General features: G+C 40.5%; 4 protein-coding genes and 1 long non-coding RNA gene across 7 annotated transcripts; 1 reads left to right on the top strand and 4 right to left on the bottom strand.

Annotated features, from left to right (window-relative positions):
* Nucleotides 1-1137: 1137 nt before the first annotated feature.
* cldn10d (claudin 10d) lies at nucleotides 1138-3235 on the bottom strand. The gene is made up of 5 exons (XM_056370988.1): nucleotides 3004-3235; nucleotides 2338-2499; nucleotides 2152-2233; nucleotides 1944-2051; nucleotides 1138-1820 (listed from the first exon to the last, which is right to left on the bottom strand). Exons 1-5 carry the CDS (start codon nucleotides 3233-3235, stop codon nucleotides 1634-1636), a joined length of 771 nt encoding a protein of 256 aa, XP_056226963.1. The 3' UTR covers nucleotides 1138-1633.
* Nucleotides 3126-18621, top strand: LOC130165597 (uncharacterized). 2 transcript variants are annotated; one of them, XR_008826847.1, is made up of 8 exons: nucleotides 3126-3236; nucleotides 4614-4683; nucleotides 4757-4944; nucleotides 5057-5185; nucleotides 5553-5650; nucleotides 8893-9017; nucleotides 10719-10817; nucleotides 18126-18621. It is a non-coding gene; the product is annotated as an uncharacterized LOC130165597 (long non-coding RNA). The 2 variants fall into 2 exon arrangements; XR_008826846.1 differs by lacking the exon at nucleotides 10719-10817.
* On the bottom strand, nucleotides 3401-5854 carry LOC130165595 (claudin-10-like). Of its 2 annotated transcripts, none has more exons than XM_056370990.1 (7): nucleotides 5821-5854; nucleotides 5547-5647; nucleotides 5041-5180; nucleotides 4755-4916; nucleotides 4548-4635; nucleotides 4372-4479; nucleotides 3401-4266 (listed from the first exon to the last, which is right to left on the bottom strand). In XM_056370990.1, exons 2-7 carry the CDS (start codon nucleotides 5636-5638, stop codon nucleotides 4134-4136), a joined length of 723 nt encoding a protein of 240 aa, XP_056226965.1. In that variant the 5' UTR covers nucleotides 5639-5647; nucleotides 5821-5854; the 3' UTR covers nucleotides 3401-4133. The 2 variants fall into 2 exon arrangements, with proteins under 2 accessions (XP_056226965.1, XP_056226964.1); XM_056370989.1 differs by having other exon boundaries at nucleotides 3402-4269.
* On the bottom strand, nucleotides 6113-8895 carry cldn10e (claudin 10e). The gene is made up of 5 exons (XM_056370987.1): nucleotides 8542-8895; nucleotides 8297-8458; nucleotides 7756-7837; nucleotides 7534-7647; nucleotides 6113-6691 (listed from the first exon to the last, which is right to left on the bottom strand). The coding sequence occupies exons 1-5, from the start codon at nucleotides 8771-8773 to the stop codon at nucleotides 6295-6297; spliced, it is 987 nt and encodes a 328-aa protein (XP_056226962.1). The 5' UTR covers nucleotides 8774-8895; the 3' UTR covers nucleotides 6113-6294.
* LOC130165596 (claudin-10-like) lies at nucleotides 12056-16323 on the bottom strand. The gene is made up of 5 exons (XM_056370991.1): nucleotides 14339-16323; nucleotides 13534-13695; nucleotides 13331-13412; nucleotides 13115-13219; nucleotides 12056-12339 (listed from the first exon to the last, which is right to left on the bottom strand). The coding sequence occupies exons 1-5, from the start codon at nucleotides 14556-14558 to the stop codon at nucleotides 12210-12212; spliced, it is 699 nt and encodes a 232-aa protein (XP_056226966.1). The 5' UTR covers nucleotides 14559-16323; the 3' UTR covers nucleotides 12056-12209.
* Nucleotides 18622-18725: the final 104 nt, after the last annotated feature.

Raw genomic sequence — 18725 nt, 5'->3', positions numbered from 1 at the left:
GTGCCGTTTTTTAAGGTGAGTGAAATAATAGTGTTATTTATATGTTAGCACTTATTGGCAGGTAACGCGTATGCGCTAGCTTGTTAGCTTAGCTCGTTAACTTGCCAATTAGCCAGTTAATGTATTAGCCTTGGGTTAGCCATCTAGCAAGACGCCCGGTTGTGCTAACGATGCTAACGTGTGCGCGTGCTTGCCAGTTATTAAACCGACATGCACCGAAGTCTCGGCTCCATTTACGCCCCAACTCTTTGCCTATTTTTAGATTAGCCGGGAGTTAAACAGGGTTAGGCACCGCCAAGATGGCTACCGCGTCTCAGCCAGCTAATTTGAACTTCAAAACAGCTGGTCAGAAACCTGTGGCTAAGTCTATATTCACATACAGTCTGTGAGTTTAATATGTTATTCACATATTTTAAAAAGGCTGTATGCTGAGCGTTTGAATTACGTGTGGTTTTGACTCATTGTTTGATCATTTTTCTGGCATTGTTCTCATATTTTAACCATTATGATCATGAAACAGGTATTCAAGAAAGTTGTTAGTTCTATGTGGTATAAGAAATGTCTTAAAAGTTCTGTCTTTTGACTTTGTAAACCCTGCATGGAGGCTGTATTCATGGGTGATTTAAAATGTGTGAAAATTTAGGGTATGTGTCCTCCAAGCTTTCAGCTACTTGTAAATTAATAATTGGAACCGTCTCCTGCTAAAATATTTTTTAGTTCATAAACTCTAACCCTACAGAACAAGTGTGACTCACTAAGATTAATACCAGCTGTCATCAGTCACACTGTGGGGCAGCAGACATAAAACCCTCAGTGCCTCAGTCTCACCCGCTAACTTGGTTATGAAACTGATTTGTAAGATGAGCAGCTGGGTTTTTTATGGGCAGTGACAGCTGTGATGGCTTCCTATCCTGACAGCTCTGGCCTCCTTGAATCATTGGGTGAGGTGCAGAAGGCTGACCAAGTAATCTATAGGTACACCTGAGCAGATCTTAGGCTCTGGTGCCATAACTCGCCCAGTCATAAGCCTTTTACAAAGCCTACTAAAATATCGTCCTCTGATAGATGGACATGAAAGAATGAGGCAATGGAGACTTCTCAATAAAAGACAAATTCTAACAACTGTAAATAAAATTTTTTAAAAACACCAACTTATTGCTTTGCATAGAGAAAATACAACAGTAGCTTTATGTGTTTAGCTAAACAATATTGTTATCATTTTTTGCCTCCATTGAGCACGCAACCAAGTTTTATGGCTGACATAAAATTAATGTCTATGAGAAAGCTTATTAAAGGAATCATCCAATAGTGCTAATTCGCTGTCTTGTCTAGAGATGAGAAGATTGATACCTGTTTTGTATGTGTATGCTAAATATGAAGCTGGAACCTGCAGCCAGTTAACTTAGCTTAGCATAAACAGTGGAAGTAGGGGGAACCAGCTGGCCTGGTTCAGTCTGGAAATAACAAAAAACATCAGACAGAGCAAGAACAGAGTCTCACTTCATACTGAATCAGACATGAGTGTTATCAGTCTCCTCGTCTCATTCTTGCTAAGAAAGCCACTTGGAGTATTTCCCAATATGTCAAACTCTCTTTAACTTTAAAGTCATTTTCCAAGCTCAGAGTTCCCCTCTCAGACGAAACTGTCCCTGCTGAAGGTCTGGCGGCTCTTTGATGTGGCTTTGGTTGCTCGGCTCTTCCTGCCCTCATAAAACAGAGGAGGCACCAGAGTCACTCTGGATGACGAGGGCGGCAGCATGTAGGTCCGTCTGGTCCGGGCGGTGGCGTAAGAGACTGGTCTCCGAGGCTTGTTCTGGGAACTGATTATTGAGAGAGGATTTAACATGGTAAAGTAATTCTCAATTTCACTTCTTATGCAATTACTGTGGTCCAAATTATTGATGATGAATATAAAAGGACTGTTTATGAGGTTTCATATTTACCTTGATGGGATACCTTCTTTTCCAGAGAAGTAACTCAGCACTGCTCCTCCAGAGAGGAGAAGGATGGTGCCTCCAAAGCCGACGAAAACTGCTGCTCCGATTTCAAATCTGAACAGCAAATATCGAGGTGAGGTTTGCTTTTATGCACTTTTTAATCCCTCTCTTTAAATATCACTGAAGTGGACCTTGTTGTAATATTCATACTCACTTCTGTGCCCTGAAATGGGGATCCAAGTATTCTCTTACGACTTTGTTGGCCCACCATGAGTAGGTGATCAAACCACAGGATCCTAACAGAAATTATGTCATATTTTGAACCTTTTGAATGCATGTTTTACAGAAATTCAAGTTAAATGTTCTTGAAAAACATACAAAACATTTTTTTTTTTTTTACCTGACACCAGGTAGGTTAGAGCTCCTGCAAAGGTCACCCTCGCATTGGCAATCTCTGACCCGCCTATTTTAGTGCATTTCATCCCAATGAGTGTGAGGACGCCTCCGAAGAAGCCGGTGATCACGGCGATGATCGCCAGCGCTCTGCAGGCGTGAAGGTACACTGCAAGAAAACAGGCGAAACTGAAATTCAGCAAGAGGTTTCAAGTTTGTTTTATTTTTTAAATAAATGAACAAAATTACTATGTTAAATATAACTTGCTCCAAAATTACATTTAAATGTAATTAAAGCAATTAACCTGTACTGTGTTCTCTAACCAGTTAACTTTGGGAATGTATTAGAATTTATGATTTTTTTCTTCAGTTACAATCTTTTGCGAGTACTGTTGAGGATCTATTTAACTTTTCTCTTCCCTGATTTATTCTTCTAGTTTTAGATGTATTGTTAAAAAATAAAAATAGTTATGTCACATCACTTTGGTTTGATTTGATATTTACTCTTTGTGGTGGTGTCCTGGTTGGGAGAAAATATTAATTTAATATATGAATCAGCATCCCTCATCCCTACAGTCCCTAAATCTGTTCAACTGTTGAGAAGTAAAAATGAAATACTTAAATACATTTTGAAATTTTGACTGTTGATATTGAATGTTTCAGAGGATCCTACCAGGCAGGCCCAGCATGGAGGGGTAGTCCTTGCAGTCGGACACCCCCGTGGTGTCGGAGATGCAGTCCTTCCACAGGTTGGAATAGTAGTTGGAGGTGGTCAACACGATGCTGCCCACCTCAGAGAAAGTCCAGTACTCCGTGGGAAGAGTGGAACACACCAGGATCCAGCCGCACAGACAGGACACGAAGCAGCCGATCTCCATGTACATCACCACCGCCCTTTGCACCATGGTGAGTGTTGGCCGTCAACCAAAAACTGATAAAAGTTTAAGATGTGTTAAATATAGAGAGGAATGCCCGAGCTTTAACCGTCTCTCAGTGTGGGAAACTGGACTGGAGTCTGTCTCTGTCATCGCTGGTGTGGATGTTTGCTTGTGTCTCATCTTATCTTTTAGACGGTTTTGCCCAGTAAGCATCCTTCATGTTCCCAGGAACGGTGAGGGATGACGTCTCTCTGGATCATTTTACTGATATACTTAACACTTTTACTTCCTCATAGTTGCAAAATTAACCATTTTATTCCATCTTCAAACACTTTTTATTCTTTTCTGACACGTTTACAACCCAAAAATAATGAGTAATGAAATGGTAACCTTTCTGTTTGCCACACTCAAAAAATAACAAAACATTTAATTACTTTTATGTTGCATAGGAACAAAAGTAATTTACAAAGACATGCAATAATAATATTTTCATTATTGAAAAATCTGTAAATTATTTTTTATTAGTCTGGCATCCCCAAAGAGAAATGATGAGTAATTTTCTGTAGCAGATTTCTGAAACATCATCAGTTCAACGTCAAGTTTATAAGCATTGATTATAACATTATGAAAAATAATAACGATAAGCTGTTTAACAGAACAATAGCTAGTACTTACATCAGCAAATGTGTCAGTGCCTTAATTCTTACAGTTTCTTTATTTGGTGAAGTTAGAAAAATGGCCGCTAGAAATGATTTTTTTAGAGCTTATTCTGATATTGTTTCTGGGGCTAAAACACTTCTTATTACACCCAGTTGTAAAAAGAGCTGGTAGAAAACTCTACAGGGCGCTTTTAACAATTCAATGAATAATTATGATGTAACAAAAATATAGATTATAGAAAAAATGTACAAATGAATCTGTTGTTTTAGACAATCACAATAGAAGCCACCTTGTATGCAGAAACACTTTGGGAGTCATGTGACCTTTTTGACCCTGTGTAGATTCTTAACTCTTCTTTTTCCTCGTGTTTGTCTCTGATAACAGGAACCATGTGACGTCTGCTGCAGAGAGAGGGAGTATATTATTCAATCAGAAACAGCATTAAGAAAGCATATGTCAGAATTTACAGTGAAATGATTCAGACAAATGTTGCGTTTACAAACCTTTCTGGTTGCTTAACTCTGCACACAGTTGCGCAGTGAATTGTACAGCCAAGGAAAATAAGGAAACTCCCCACCAGGCCAAGATATAGGGGTGGTCCAATTTCATAGCTGAGGAGATAACAGTTATAATACGCTACAGTCTTATTAATGAGTGTTATTCAAAGACCAAATGTTACCCCAGTTTTGACGGATCTGCTTTGCTGTGTAAAAAAGCTGCAACCACTCTGTTTATGTATAAACAGTAACCAGCCACGTCTGATCCACCTGCATGAGGGAAAGCCGATGACATGGGGAAAAAAAGACAACAAACCAGTGAGTAGATGATCTGAGAAGCTGCTCGTACGTAAACTCAGGCTTTGTAAATAGAAACAGTTCATACTCACAGCCGACCAGGTGGAGAGCAGATGCCGTTATTAGCAGCTGGTCGTTACGTCTCTGGTCTCCTCCAATGTGTGTGCACTCCACTCCAAAAAATGTGAGCACTGTGCCAATCAAGCCGAGGCAAAGGCCGATCATCAGGAGCCCCCTAACTGCCTGGATATACGCTGGATAACAGCCAAACACACATCCGGGGTCAGTATTTATTCACATTGTTAAAATATCATGTGACACTGACGCATTCTTTTTACTTTTTACGAGCAAATCCCTGATTTATGTCCGTGTACCCACGTTTGACCGTCCACAGCACCCCGAAGTCCACACAGTTCACCAGAGCGGTGGAGTCCTCAAAGCAGTCCTTCCACAGGTCTGACCAGAACCAGGCTGTCACCACCACAGACGAGCCCGCCTGACCCCCCAGCTGGGCCACTCTTCAGTGAGAGATTATATAATATGACAAACACAAGCTGAAGAACTCAAACTCCTGCCTAGCTTATCAAACTCCACACCTTCAGCTTCTAACAGACTTTCAGCTAAAAAAAAACAATTAGTCACATGACCCTCACCTTGAATTTGTAGCAGTTTACCTATGGACAGAGCCAGGCTAGCTGTTCCCCCTGTTTCCAGTCTTTATGCTAAGCTAACTCTCTGCTGTAGCTTCATATTTAGCACACTGACATGAGAGTAGTGTTCTCAGCAGAACTTATTATCTATTTATTATTGTCAGTCCCACAAAAAATCAATTTCACACACTCCTTCAAGTTCAACATTTCAGCATCCGTCTCTTCATGTGTTACCTCCAGTGGTCCATAGCAACGGTGCAGCCCACCAAGCCCCAGCCCAGTACGCAGAGCAGCAGGCCCAGGATCTGAGCCAGTCTCCTCCTCATCCCTTCAGTCTGGTAAATAAAAGATGCTTCGCTAATTATGTACAAATAGTTACTGAGACGTTTAGAGATCATAGCACTTTGTTTCACTGTGTTTTGAACGTGTCACAAATACTGCAGGTGTAAGGTTAGCAGTCCAAAATCAACTGGGAATTCAGATGTGAAGGTTGTTATTACCTTCTTACCTTGTAAAGAAAGTAGTCCACCAGTCAATCAAGAAAAAAATGCTTCAGATTAAAGCTGTGGAGTTCCAGTCTTCGTACTGCTGCTGCTGCTGCTTGTGTATTTATGAGAAGCAGATGCTGTTTACTGTCAACCAGACCGATCAGGTGGAGTTTTACGTGTTGTCTAAAAGGTTACACAGGCTGACAGTTCTATTAGAAATTGATGTGTAGCTCAGTGATGTTAAACTGAGTAAATTGTGTTTAGGGAGAGTGTTTGTTTTGACACATTTCAGATTACAAAATATAAAAAGATAAAAAAGATTTAAAGAAAACGTTATTGTAAAACCAGGGTTTCATCAGTTTTTATTGATACAAAACACACACAATTGAATTTGCTTCAATCAAAGATTCATAAATTGAAAAGAAAAGCTTCAGATCACCTGCTTTTCACATTCATTAACATCTGTCCTTCACATCATCATGTGTCACATTTATTCAGATATAAGAGTTTTTGATGAACGGTGTCGTCTCGCTCCTTGAACTGCCCGACAGTGACGACACTGTGCGGCTGCTGCTGCTGCTCCTTGACTCAGACAAAGTTGAGATGCTGGACCTCGACGATAGGCCGGACTCCGACCCTGACCCTGACCCCGATCCTGATCCGGACTTCGACCCTGCAGACCTGGTAGTTCGTCCTGTCTTCGACGACCTCCCTGACTTGGCTGTGCGTTCTGATCCTGAGGATATGCCAGACACGTCTGAGCGCTCAGACCTGGACGACAGCTCGGAAACAGAGGACACTTTGGTCTTGGAGGTGATCGCAGACACGGTAGACAGAGCAGTGGTGGACTTGTTTTGCTCAGTATCTGGAAGTGGGCGAATGTTGATTACCCTGAGGAGACAGACGGACGTATTATTATCTTCAACCATTCTTCCTAAAAAGGCAGAAGAAAGCAGCTGTGGCCTTTATTATCAGTCCATGTATGTGGTTCTGGTTTTAGTTTCCACCAGCTCCTGAGGGAAATAAACGGCTCTTTAGTTGCTAAATGCTGCACTGTGTTCACTAGGTAGAGGCCTGCAAACCAAAACAATAAGGTAAAAGATGCTAGACGCTCTGCAGAACTGAGGGGAACTGAAGTGTTGATAATTCTACTAGCAACCCCCTTCCCATAGAACCAGTCATGTGATCTATTATTAATAGAAAAACATTGATTAAAGCTTCTTTGAGTAATTAAATGACTATAACATCTGCTTGCCAGGTTATATTTATGCCTCTGTGTGTCACTCATCAGCAATAGATTGTCTCTGGGTGTCAGAGAGGCTTTGGGAAGAGGACTATGGTGGTAAAAGTGAAACATTATGTCTTGAGTATAGGAGTATGCAGCAGAATTGATCAGCACTGATTAACTGTAGATTTATGATCTCTGAGCGCCTTCTAGTGTTGAAACTGATTTATAGCATTCAGTTTTTTTCTTTCCTCATTTAACTAGGAAAGCTTTTAAAATCCCAGACCTCCGTTTGTTTGCACCAGTGGCTTCAGGGTTATACTGCAAGGCGAGAGGGAACATCTGCACCCTGCCATCTATAAACTGCTCAGTGCTAACAGAGACTCATGAATCTGGGGTAATGAGTCACCGCAGCACACAGGACTCTGGTATTTATTGAGGAAGTGGAGATTGGAGTAGTTTATTCACTTCCCCTGACATGTTGCAACAACAACATGTCTGTACTCACGTGTCCTCTCTGCTACAGAGCGGCGTGCACACAGACCATAGGTAGAAAAAACCACCAGTCATGTGGAAAGCTGAGCCAACCCAGCCCAGGAACAGCGGGGTGCCAAGGTCATACCTAAAAACACAAGAGAGGTTAATATTTCAAGATTTCTATTGTATTATTAAAAGTTATTTTTTATGAAACGCGCTACATAATATTTTAAATTTAAGCCAGTTAACTTACTTCAGTCCACTAAAGTCAGGGTTGAAGTATTCTACTGAGACATACTGTGCGTAAACAGCGTACCCACATATGGACAGCAAACCTGAAGACAAATCATGTAAAGAGAAAAAAGTTTAACAGGATTAAAATTAGAGCAATACATATCTTAAAGTATTTTTTTTAATTGTTAGATAATTTTCGTCTCCAGGAATTTAATAGAATCCTAAAGGAGTATTACCCTAACTGCTTTTAGGTATCTGTAGATATAATTTACATAAAGAATATTATCTAATCAAGTACATTTTTTATTTAATGGTTTCAGAGATAATTTAAATAGTAGGCTACTTTTATTTGGCCTTAAACAGAACAATTCTATCATGGTTTTAAGAACAGGGCTATGAATAAATTATGGTTACTTTTTGGCTATATTATTTGTTGTCCATCTTAGTTTAGCATGTTAGCATGCCACCGTTAGCTAATGAACACCAACCATCTGACCACCAGATTCTGCATCTAGTTAATGACTAATTGATGTCCTGTCCTGTTAAAACTAGGCCTTTACCGCTGACTATGTGGCACCATCCCCCGGCGTAGATCTTCTTGTACTTTGACCGGTCTTTTCCCCCAATGAAGGTGCATTCCATACCCAACAGACTGAGCACAAACCCCAGCATGCCCAGGGTGAGAGCGGCCATCAGCAGGCCTCGCACTATCTGGATGTGACCTGGAGTTACACAGCAAAACGAGCATTAATAAACGCACTCTGGATTTGTTAGATAGACACAGCACAAAGACTGTTTTACCCACCCTCCACAGACCAGAGCACGGGGTAGTCGTAACAGTTGCTGACAGCGGTTGAGTCCGTAAAGCAGGATCTCCACAGGCTGGACCAGTACCAGGCGACCTTGATTATGGAAGAGCCCCCCATGCCCCCGATGGAGGTGATCTTCCAGCCCTCCATAGCCATAGTGCAGGCCACAAAGATCCAGCCCAGCACCGACAGCAGGAAACCCCAGATCTGGACGACGCGGATCTGCATTGCACGGCTTCTTATTGAGTGGATTCCTATCTAGATTCCAGATCCAAGGAAGCTTATGTTTTGTTCTTTTAATCCTTGATCACTCATCCACAATCTAACTGTGATGGTTTTCCTTTCAGATGGCTGTCCTTTACTCATGCAGAGGCCGTGTTCATCTAGTTGTAATCCAAAATCAGAGAGATGTCGATGTGGCCTCTTACTCTGCTGCTCCTCTCAGGAAAAAGAGAGGACGACTGGATCTCAGGTATGAAACAGGGGTGTACTGTTGTTTTCCAGGTATTACTGCACATGTGGGTGAGAGACATCAGTCGCTCAGGTTCCCATGGGCCACGGTTGTGAGTTTGAATCAAGACTGAGAGTGCTCACCTAAGCATGTATCTCAAATTACCAAAGACTTCATGCCCCCATCACACTGTCCTGCACTTTCCCTCAAGTGCAAACATGTAAGATGTGGTTGTAGCATTAGTCATAAATCTTAAATCACATTTCTTTATAATTATTTCACAGTGTTTTTGATTGATCCTGCAGTTACTGGCCTCATCAAACAGTTACATCCTTTAGAAACTTACAAATACAAATAAATGCCTAATTGAAAGAGTATTCCAGCAGTCGGGTGGGTGCGGTTCATAACACTGGCTTTCTGTTAAAGATCTTAAGAGTTGAGTCAACAAGACAGAACCCTGATTTATTGATTTATTTAGCTTTTATTTATTCAGGTGAATCTCACTGAGATAGAAATCTCATTTTTAAGAGACCAAAAAAAAAGAATTCATGAACAGATAGTCCAAAAAGAATTTATAAAAAAATTTAAATAATAAAATTACAAAGATGTTATGAAAATAACACACAAAGAAAATTTAAAACATATAAAATGCTTATGAAACAGATTATGAAACACATTGATCCAGTGGGTAAAAAAAAAGCCTCATCAGTTAAAACAATTGCATCCTGTTTTGGGAAGGTTTAAAATCTTCTTTGTAAAATGTGGAAACTTGATCGAATCCAGATTTTGCACTAAAAAACACATTATATTTTTGTGTTCACAGGGTAAATATTACTTGTGACAAGTAAACTGATCTTTGTGTGTAAAATTCATGGATCAGCCCTTTAATTTACTCAGAATCTGTACCATTTAAAATCGAATATAAATCACAAATATCTCTCGGTTCATGTATAGTTTTACAGTTATATGACATTGCTTGACATTTGACCAAAAAACATAAAGTGTATATTTCTGACCTTTACATGTTCCATGAGATGTATAATAACACTGCTGCTCTGACCGCGGCTGCTTGAAGCATCATTCTTGACTTTGCCGGCGGCTTTAAGCTGCTAGTTATTATTAATTTCACCAGGAGCGCAGTGTGCTGTAGGTCTCATAATTGCGGCACAACGTCTTTGTACTGTTATACTTAGAGTTAAATCTGAGGTAATGAGAGTTACGGGGAGTGATGAATGTTCCCTCAGGGATGAAAGAGCTCCTCTTTGTTTCCAGGTCCTCTCGGATTATGACAAAGTTATTGGTAGTGGCGAGGAGATATTGGGAATGGTGAACCGCTGGGTAGCTTTGATTAGCTTTAATTAGCACGACACTAAAGAAAAAAAAAGAACAAAGGAGTTCTTATATGACCTGAGCTGACCAGGGTTAAGAGGTCAGATGTTCCCAGTCTTTTCTGCGTGTGACCCTTTAATACAAAGCAGCGTCTTCTCGCAACATCTCGCCGTGTTTTATTGAATCTTAGTTCTAATTAGAGAAGCAATCGCACATTTTCCTCTTACTTTTTTTTTTTAATTAAGTTGTTGGCAACGGTTCAACATACGGACGTTTAAAGCATGTGTATCCTCCTGAGACCCAGAAGAAAAAGTGGTTTGAAAAAGAAAAAGAAAAATATTGTAAATGTATTTTTTATCACATGTCCCCTAAGTGGATGATTTCTGTTCGAAGTTCTCAGGCATCAGAAACCTGCTCATCCACAGACTGGTTGAAGAACTGCTGGGTCTCAGGAGGATCACCAAAGTCATAAGGATTTCTCCTCTGAAGACCGTGAGTGTCTGTACATTTTAAATTCTAACTTGTGCTACAACTTGCACAGACGATCCTTTTCTCTTGAAAAAATAACTTTATAGTTTAAAAGAAAGGAAGAAACAGATGCAACTTGAAAACCTCAACATCTGCTGTTGTGCAGACATTAATGGTTCTCAGATGAAAATAAAAACTACACAGTATTTCACTAGAAAACAAAGCAAAGATTAGAGTTCAACAGTTAATTTTCTACCCCGGTGATCATCCCACAACCCCTTAGGTTCATCATGTGAGTCCTCATGGGGGTCCAGACTCCCGGGTTAGGAATTATTATATAATTATTATCTGTAATAATAAAGTAATGCAGACATTGGACCATACAATACTACCATTATATCAGTGAGCGTTGTGCAGAGCCCTGGATACCCGACACTTGTTTACGGATGCAAGGCGGCGGAAAGCACAGGGCAACTGCTCCCTGCCAGCTGGTTCAAGTATCCAACCTGTGGGCCAAGAGGTTTTGTGTAACATAGCCTGGGGTTACTATTGATAATAATTCCTAGGTGGAGATGGATGGCCGATAGGAGGGGAAACCTCCGGTCGGGCCTCCAGCTCTGCACAGCCTTCTCTGGGGTCAGATGTGATGTAGTGACCCTCAGAGGTCAGATCAGTTTAGACGAGAGAAACGAGAACGTCTTCTTATGATTCATCCGGGAGAGGATTAACTGAAATCACAGTTAGTCAGTCAGGTTTTAAAAAGTCTATAAAAATCTATTTTTTAATTTTCTTAGTCACTAAATTAAAGTTAAATTGATATTTGATCAAAAAAACACATTGAAATGTGTAATTATTTAAAAACAGCCTGCTTTAAATGATGTTTCCATTTGTGGAAAAATATAAAAATATATGTTTATAAGCACTGAATATACAAAATCTTATTCATGTAACAAAAAGTATGTGATAACCTCGAGTTTTAATGGAATAAATGTTAGAAAATGACTCTTTTAAATATTAATTTCCAATTGGGCTTTGACTCAAGAATGATGAATTATGAAGTGTGTGTCCAGTCCATCTGAGACTGGGACAGGAAAGGCCAGCTCGCTGAAGGTGACCTGAGAGTTTGAACTGTGTTTTTGTGCCAAATTAAATTTCCTGCCCCAAAAGAAAAACAAGCTTCTCTTTTGCATATGGTCCATTGATGGATATGTCCCCCCCCCCCCCCAAAAAAAAAAAAAAAAGCAGCCATATTTAAAGAAGAATCTGGCCACTGTGTAAACTGTGAGTTCTGGCACAAAAGTTCATAAAGTAAATGCTGTCCTTCGCTTTAACTGGTGAGAGAGTTTCCTATGAAAACAGAATATTATAAGAAAATCCTCAATCAACTCATGTAATTGTAACTGAATAAGTTCAATTTCACACATAGGCATTTCTTCCAAACTGTCTGGACGGCTCCCCCGTTTCCTTGTGGAGGCTGTTAGTCGTCTTGCTTTGCTTGTTGCGCGCTGTCGCGAATGACGCAGCTCCACCGTAGGAGTATTCAGCTCTGCAAAAAACAGGACCACAAAAAATGAAGCCTTTCAATCCTCATTTTAGTCAAGCACATCACTGTAGGGCTACCGTGCTAAAATGCCCTCTGTGGATAATGAATAAAACATGCTAAACGTAAGGCAAAGTGGTTAACAGTCAAATTTCTGGCACCAGATCATGATAAATATTCCTTTATGTCTTCCCCGTTTTCTATTCCTCTGTCATTTCTTGCCCTATCCACAATATCACACTAAGAACCTACAGCCATGCTAGCAGCTCTGTGAGGCTGAAATTAGGTACAGCTAAATGCTAATAACGGCATGCATACATGTTCACAATGACAGTGCTAGCATGCTAATGTTTAGCAGGTACAGTGTTTACCTAACCTGACCCAGGACGTCGACAAAAGAGAGGGCTGCTGTCTTATCTTGCCTGATGCAATACTTCCATATAGCTGCCCTCGGTCAAGGTGACCTTCACTTCCAAAGGGACCTTGTTGTAACAAAGGAAACATTCAGCCATCATTGGCCCCGTTACTAATCAAAATTACCATCATACAATTTGGCCTGTAGGTTTAGCAATTACGAGACAAGATGCTGACAGAGATTACTGGATGTTCTCGACTGTAACTGTATCACAGTTAAAGTAATTATTTAAATTGCCTGATTGAGTTAGGAACTCAGTGCAGTTTAGAATTTGTCCAAATCAGATTTCCTCTAAGTCCTTGATGCCGATGACAGATGTGGGATCACGTTGTTAGCATCCAGCAGGTCAGAAACTGAGCAGCTTGCCTCATACTGAAGCCTTCAGACAGGGAGAGACAGAAGACAAGTCCTCCCAGGATGCACAGCACGGATCCAGCCCAACCGATGAAGAGAGCTGCTCCCAGCTCAAACCTGCAAGATTCACATGGAGAAAAAAAGAAATGTACGACTGGACTTTCTCTCATCTGAATATGTGTTTGATCTGCTGTCAAACAAATCTTTATTTAAATCCTGGAAACTTACTTCTGAGCAACAAAGAGAGGATCAAAGAAGTCAGTTGTGATCCTGTGAGCATATATCGAGCATGCAGTCATGCAGCACAGGCCTATGGAGAGAAATAAGTGGATTTCTACTTCAAATTGTGACTGAAAACAAAGAAGAAGGCGCTGATTATGTAATGTTGTACAATATTAATTTTATTCCAGAGCTTAAAATGCACATTTTACCTCCGAGGATGAAGTGGAAGCCTGAGAGGACGGTCAGACGAGCTTTGGTGGTCTCTGAGCCTCCTATCTTCGTGCACTTCATTCCCACCAGGGCGAGGATGGCACCGAAGAAACCCAGACACACAGAGGCGATCATCAGACCCCGACACACCTGGATGTAGGCTTCAAGACAGAGAGAGAGAGAGAGAGAGAGAGAAGAAGGTAGAAGGTGATGCTGCCTCCAAATAACCAAAAGCCATTTCACTCAAGTTAGTCAGCCAAAAAAGTCATCACATTTTTAATTTAAGTTTAAATTTGCTTTAAATTTGTGTCAGAGTGAAAAACCCATATAAAATGTGCTTCCTTTTCTCATGAGTGACAGCAAAAAATTAAGTGATTCTGCATGAATGTCTCACTTTGCCTCAAGACTCAAAATTCTGCACTTAAAAGCAAACGCCTCCCTATTTGTCCCTAGCGAGTAATGGGAAGTGACCAGAGTGTGACCATATGACTTTCTCAGATTGCTTCATTCGGACACATTAGGAGGTTGTTGTGAGTCCAGCTCAGCTCCCTCACTGAAATATGCTTCTGGTGGCCTTTTAGTTTTAAATGTGGCCATTGTTTATGGCCTGGAGCCAGTGTCAGAAAGGGAAATATCAAGTTCCAAATGCTTTTGTTTACAATGGTGGTCATTCATCCAAAAACAATAGGTGTTGGGCATCACTGCTTCAGTCAGATGGAGACATAAAAATGAACAGAAGTCCGAAACATGCACAAAATAGATATACTTCTGCAAAAACAGCAACCACAGTAACCCAGAACTCACCATCCAGAGCCAGCATCGAAGGAAAGTCTTTGCAGTTTGACACGCCAGTGGAGTCGGTCACACATGTTTTCCACAGGTTGGACCAGAAGGTAGCCGTGGTGATGACCGTCCCATCCACAGAGGACACCTTCCAGTAGTCTGTCGGCAGGGTGGACGACACCAGGATCCACCCGGAGACGGTCAGGAGAAAGGCGACAATCTCTGTCGCCATGTTGCCCATTCTTCCTCTGGCTCGGAGGTCCGGACTGGGGACGGGACGGAGATCTTTCCCTGTGATGTGTCGAAGAGGAGGTGGGAGGGTCGGTCCCGGACAGGTGCGTCAGCGCTGGCAGTTCTGCAGAACCTTTGCTTCTCTTTCACCTGCTCAGCCAAGCATCGACGTCCGAGAGCCAGCACTTTTCAATGCACATCATTCACTGACGCACAATCAGTTGTTGTATATCGTGTTTGTGTGTGGTGATGGGAGGGTGAAGGGGCGCGCACACTCGTCATCACTCTGCACGGCGACCGTAGGGGTCTGCAAGGGGATCTGCAGAGGGAGGAAGTCTTTAATTGAAAGGATCTGAAAAGTCTGACAGAACAAGATAGGAGAGATTTCACGGTGAATTGAATGAATGAATGATGTGTTTTGTGTTCTTTTCTTTTTTTTTTTTAATTCAGTTAATTTCACAATGCTGCACCAGAAGTTAGTTATCCAGTATTTCAAGACCTCAGCACTACACAAATGCAGTTTTAGCATGAAGTACAGATTTATTCTGGTTCTATTTATACTGGTTTTACAGCGTCACAGCTCCATCAAGTGGCAGAAAGGAGAAACTGTTTCAGGCGCCCTGAAGCTGTGCTGCTGGCTGCGGTGATCCCCTGAGTTTTGACCTCTTTTTCATTTGTCACATTTGTGGTTGTGGTTATGATGATGTTAGCATTCAGCCAAAAGCACTGATGTGCCTTCGCTTCACAGGGCTGCTAGCATGGCTATTAGTCTTAGGTTCTTTATCTTTTTTCCCCAGTTGCTTTGGTAAAGTTTAGATTTGTACTACTGCCAGTTTGAATGACAGAAACAAATTTTTTATTTCTTTTAGCCATGTATTTTGGCTTCCCTACTTGTGTGCTCACTAATCAGTCTAAATAATTTATTTCAACAAGCATTAAAAATGTCCTGAGGGATTTTGCTGTGATGGCCTTGCTTGATCTAGTAGTACCTGTAGCTACTGGTGGCTAATGTTAGCTTATACCTTATACCTATACCTTAGATTACCTTAGCAAACCATACATTGATAATGCTGTGAAGTGACAGTTCAGTTATGCTGACTTTATGACTCTTTTCTATTTGTGCTTTTATGTTTTATCATTTAGCTGTTACGTATCTTAAACTATTAGGTGTTTAAATCTTTAATAACCGGCCAAAAACTGATGTATGATCACGATTGTACTTTGGTTAAATTCCACAGCTGCCTGTTTGTGTCTACTTAATTTCAAGTACAATTACTAGCAGAAGTAATATCTGATGGACTGCTTTCATATCTGTTTATATACATAACACACACACACACCAACACTAGCACCAATTCTTTCACTTTGTTATGTTCTTGTTAATCAGTGTCATATGTTGTTCTGTGCTGGTTCCCTTTTTCTAGTCTCAACACACCACTGTGTGATTAGGGTGTTGCTGTAGGTTCACATGGTTTAATTTAATAATCATCATTGAAAACAAGGTGACCAGACACAACCCAGAGCAAGTAAATATATAGCAATTAGCAAATACATGATAGAACAACATTTAGTGGAAGCTATGAAGAAGCTAAGTAGAGGCTGAGTGACTTCCTGTGAGTCATGCTTCAGTGAACGCTTCCAAACAACTATGATAATATAACTTGGGAAGGAGGGAAAGAGGCTTAGGAAGATAAAGCAGACAAAAAAATCTAAAGGTGTCAGAAAGTCAGTCAAAAAGTTAAATAACTCTATATATATATATATATATATATATATATATATATATATATATATATATATATGTATATGACATAACCTAATCAGTCCTCTGAAAATCTTCGGAAACAGAATGAGGCAGTAAACCAGGCACTAATTAATTAAATTCCTAATCTTTTACTGAAAAACTGTTTACACTTGTGGTTCGCCCTGCTTTTTTTTTTTTCAACAAGGATTAGATCTAATCTGTTTGCAGAGAAAGAGGGTTTGTTTCCAGGGAAAATAATTACCAGAAATATTTCCTGAACCCTCCTGGTTGTGTTGTCCATGCTTTATTTTATGACCCCCGGATCAGGGCCGGTGGGGTCTGATCCTGGGGTCATAAAATGGGCACGGGTAAAATATTCACATATTCACCATTCCAGGAAATCAAAACCCAGGTGTTTTACTGTCAGTAAACAGCAGTCAGAAGGTCCCGAGAGATCGGTTTCTTAAATCTCTGGAGAGTTGAACCCTGGATGACACGTTTCTATGGCCGCTGTTGCCGAGCAATCTCGAAGGCGACTCTAATCCCGTAAACCTGCGAATGAAAGGGAAGCAGCTGGAACAGGTTGTTATCTGTGTTAAACTGATGATGACATCCCATCACCGCCATGAATATGAGCATCAGATTATCTTAACCTCGGCTGGGAAAACAGTAATTGCTAATGAAATAGGCACGTATTGTTGACATTGATAACATCATTATACAATAAACGAGAATTGCCTAACTATAAGAAATCTTTTTATCTAAGAGTGTCCAGGCCACATGTCAGAGTTAAATAGAAATGTGATAATAAAATCTTAATGTTTCATCTTGTGGCATTTATTACCTTCCTATTCCCATCAGCTTCATCTGTACTTTCTGTTTATTGCTTATTTTACTATTTTGGCGCCATAATCGTGTCAAAAATGCAAATGTATACATGATATATAAATGAATTTTAATTGTAAATGTATGCTTCGTAATGTAATGCTTCGGGGTGGCAGAAATCTATTGTTAGCTTGTGTGCTAGCTCTCGCCATAGCATGTGGTGTTAAAAGTAAAAGCCAAAGTAAGTTTAATTTTTTAGGGAGGTTCACTTTGAGTCTATGGCTTCTTGACCTCTCCTATCACTTCTGTTTTATGTCTTTTATCTGCTTTTATGTTTCTAAGAGTACAAATAAACTCTCTGTCTTATGATACTTCATTACTGTTTAGCGTATACACTGATTTAGTTTAGCTAGACTAAAACTATTGTAAGTTGCACTGTCTACATCAGAGAATATATGGGCAAAACAGCAATGAAGTATCATAAGATACAGCAATACTTTACAGGGGAGAGTTTAATTTTTACAAGTGAACAAAGCGAGCACTTGAGGGGAAAAAAGAACCTGGGAATATACAAGGAAAAAATAGGCCTATTTCTCAGTTGGGATATCATGGGAAAGGACTGTTGATCCCTTACAGATGAATGTTATTGGGCTGATTTCAGCTGCCTGTAATAATCTCCTGCTGGCTTTTCTCCTTCAGCCCTTTTCCCAGTCGTTGCTGGCTAAACATCAACAGGAGGATAATGTGTAAGGTGTGAGGGGCAAGGCCGCTGCAGTCTGTTATCGTTAGATTGTCAGTGTCAGGATAATAGTTTAACTTGGTTGCATGTGACTGGATTTCTTTGAAAGGTTTCCTTGAACAGAAGGAGGGTGAAGAGGGTGGTGTTTTAGTCCTCCTACTCCCCTCTAGTTCTTTTATGTGCAGGAAGCACCTGTAGTGTGTCAGAGGGTATCTGTCATCTACGACACGCTCTTTATTTATAGGATATCCTCTTTGTGTCCACATCAGGTACCTGTGTGTTTGTGCAAGGGACCGGGACGACTGAGAGACGGAGGGCAAGCAAACACAACTTAACTTGAGGGGAAAAATTTTATAGTGATTTCTTTTTGCCATGGAAACACAAGGATTACAAAACTGCCTAATTAAAGTCGCATATATCAGGACTGGCACGCTGTATTTCCTCTTATGTCTTATGAGTTATTGCCACATGTCACGCAACACAAAGAGAAGTTTGACCTGTTGTTAATTTTACCCCCACAGTATGTTTTTGAATGTCATAAGAGAAGATCTTGAACATTAATGAGTCAAATTTGTGGTATTTTTAAACTCCTACAAGCACATTTTCCTTCTTACTTGTGGATGTTGTTATAAAAGTAGACTTCAAACAATGGTTTAGTCAATACCATCACAAGGGTTTCTCTTTATCACAAGGCCAACATTGTAAAGTGTGATTGTAAATGTAACTTACTCCTTACATTCCTCAATAAAATCAAAGTAAATTTGACTTGTTTGCACACACACAACCAGCTGGGTGGGTCTTCCGTATTCATTAGCCAATCGAGTGAAAGAAGGACACACGGCGCGGCCAATAGCAGGGAAGGGGGCGGG

Source organism: Seriola aureovittata, chromosome 24, assembly GCF_021018895.1.
Source record: "Seriola aureovittata isolate HTS-2021-v1 ecotype China chromosome 24, ASM2101889v1, whole genome shotgun sequence".
Classification (NCBI taxonomy): Eukaryota; Metazoa; Chordata; class Actinopteri; order Carangiformes; family Carangidae; genus Seriola; species Seriola aureovittata.
The sequence above is the reverse complement of the archived record's forward strand: the minus strand, read 5'-3'. Positions and strand labels throughout refer to the sequence as shown.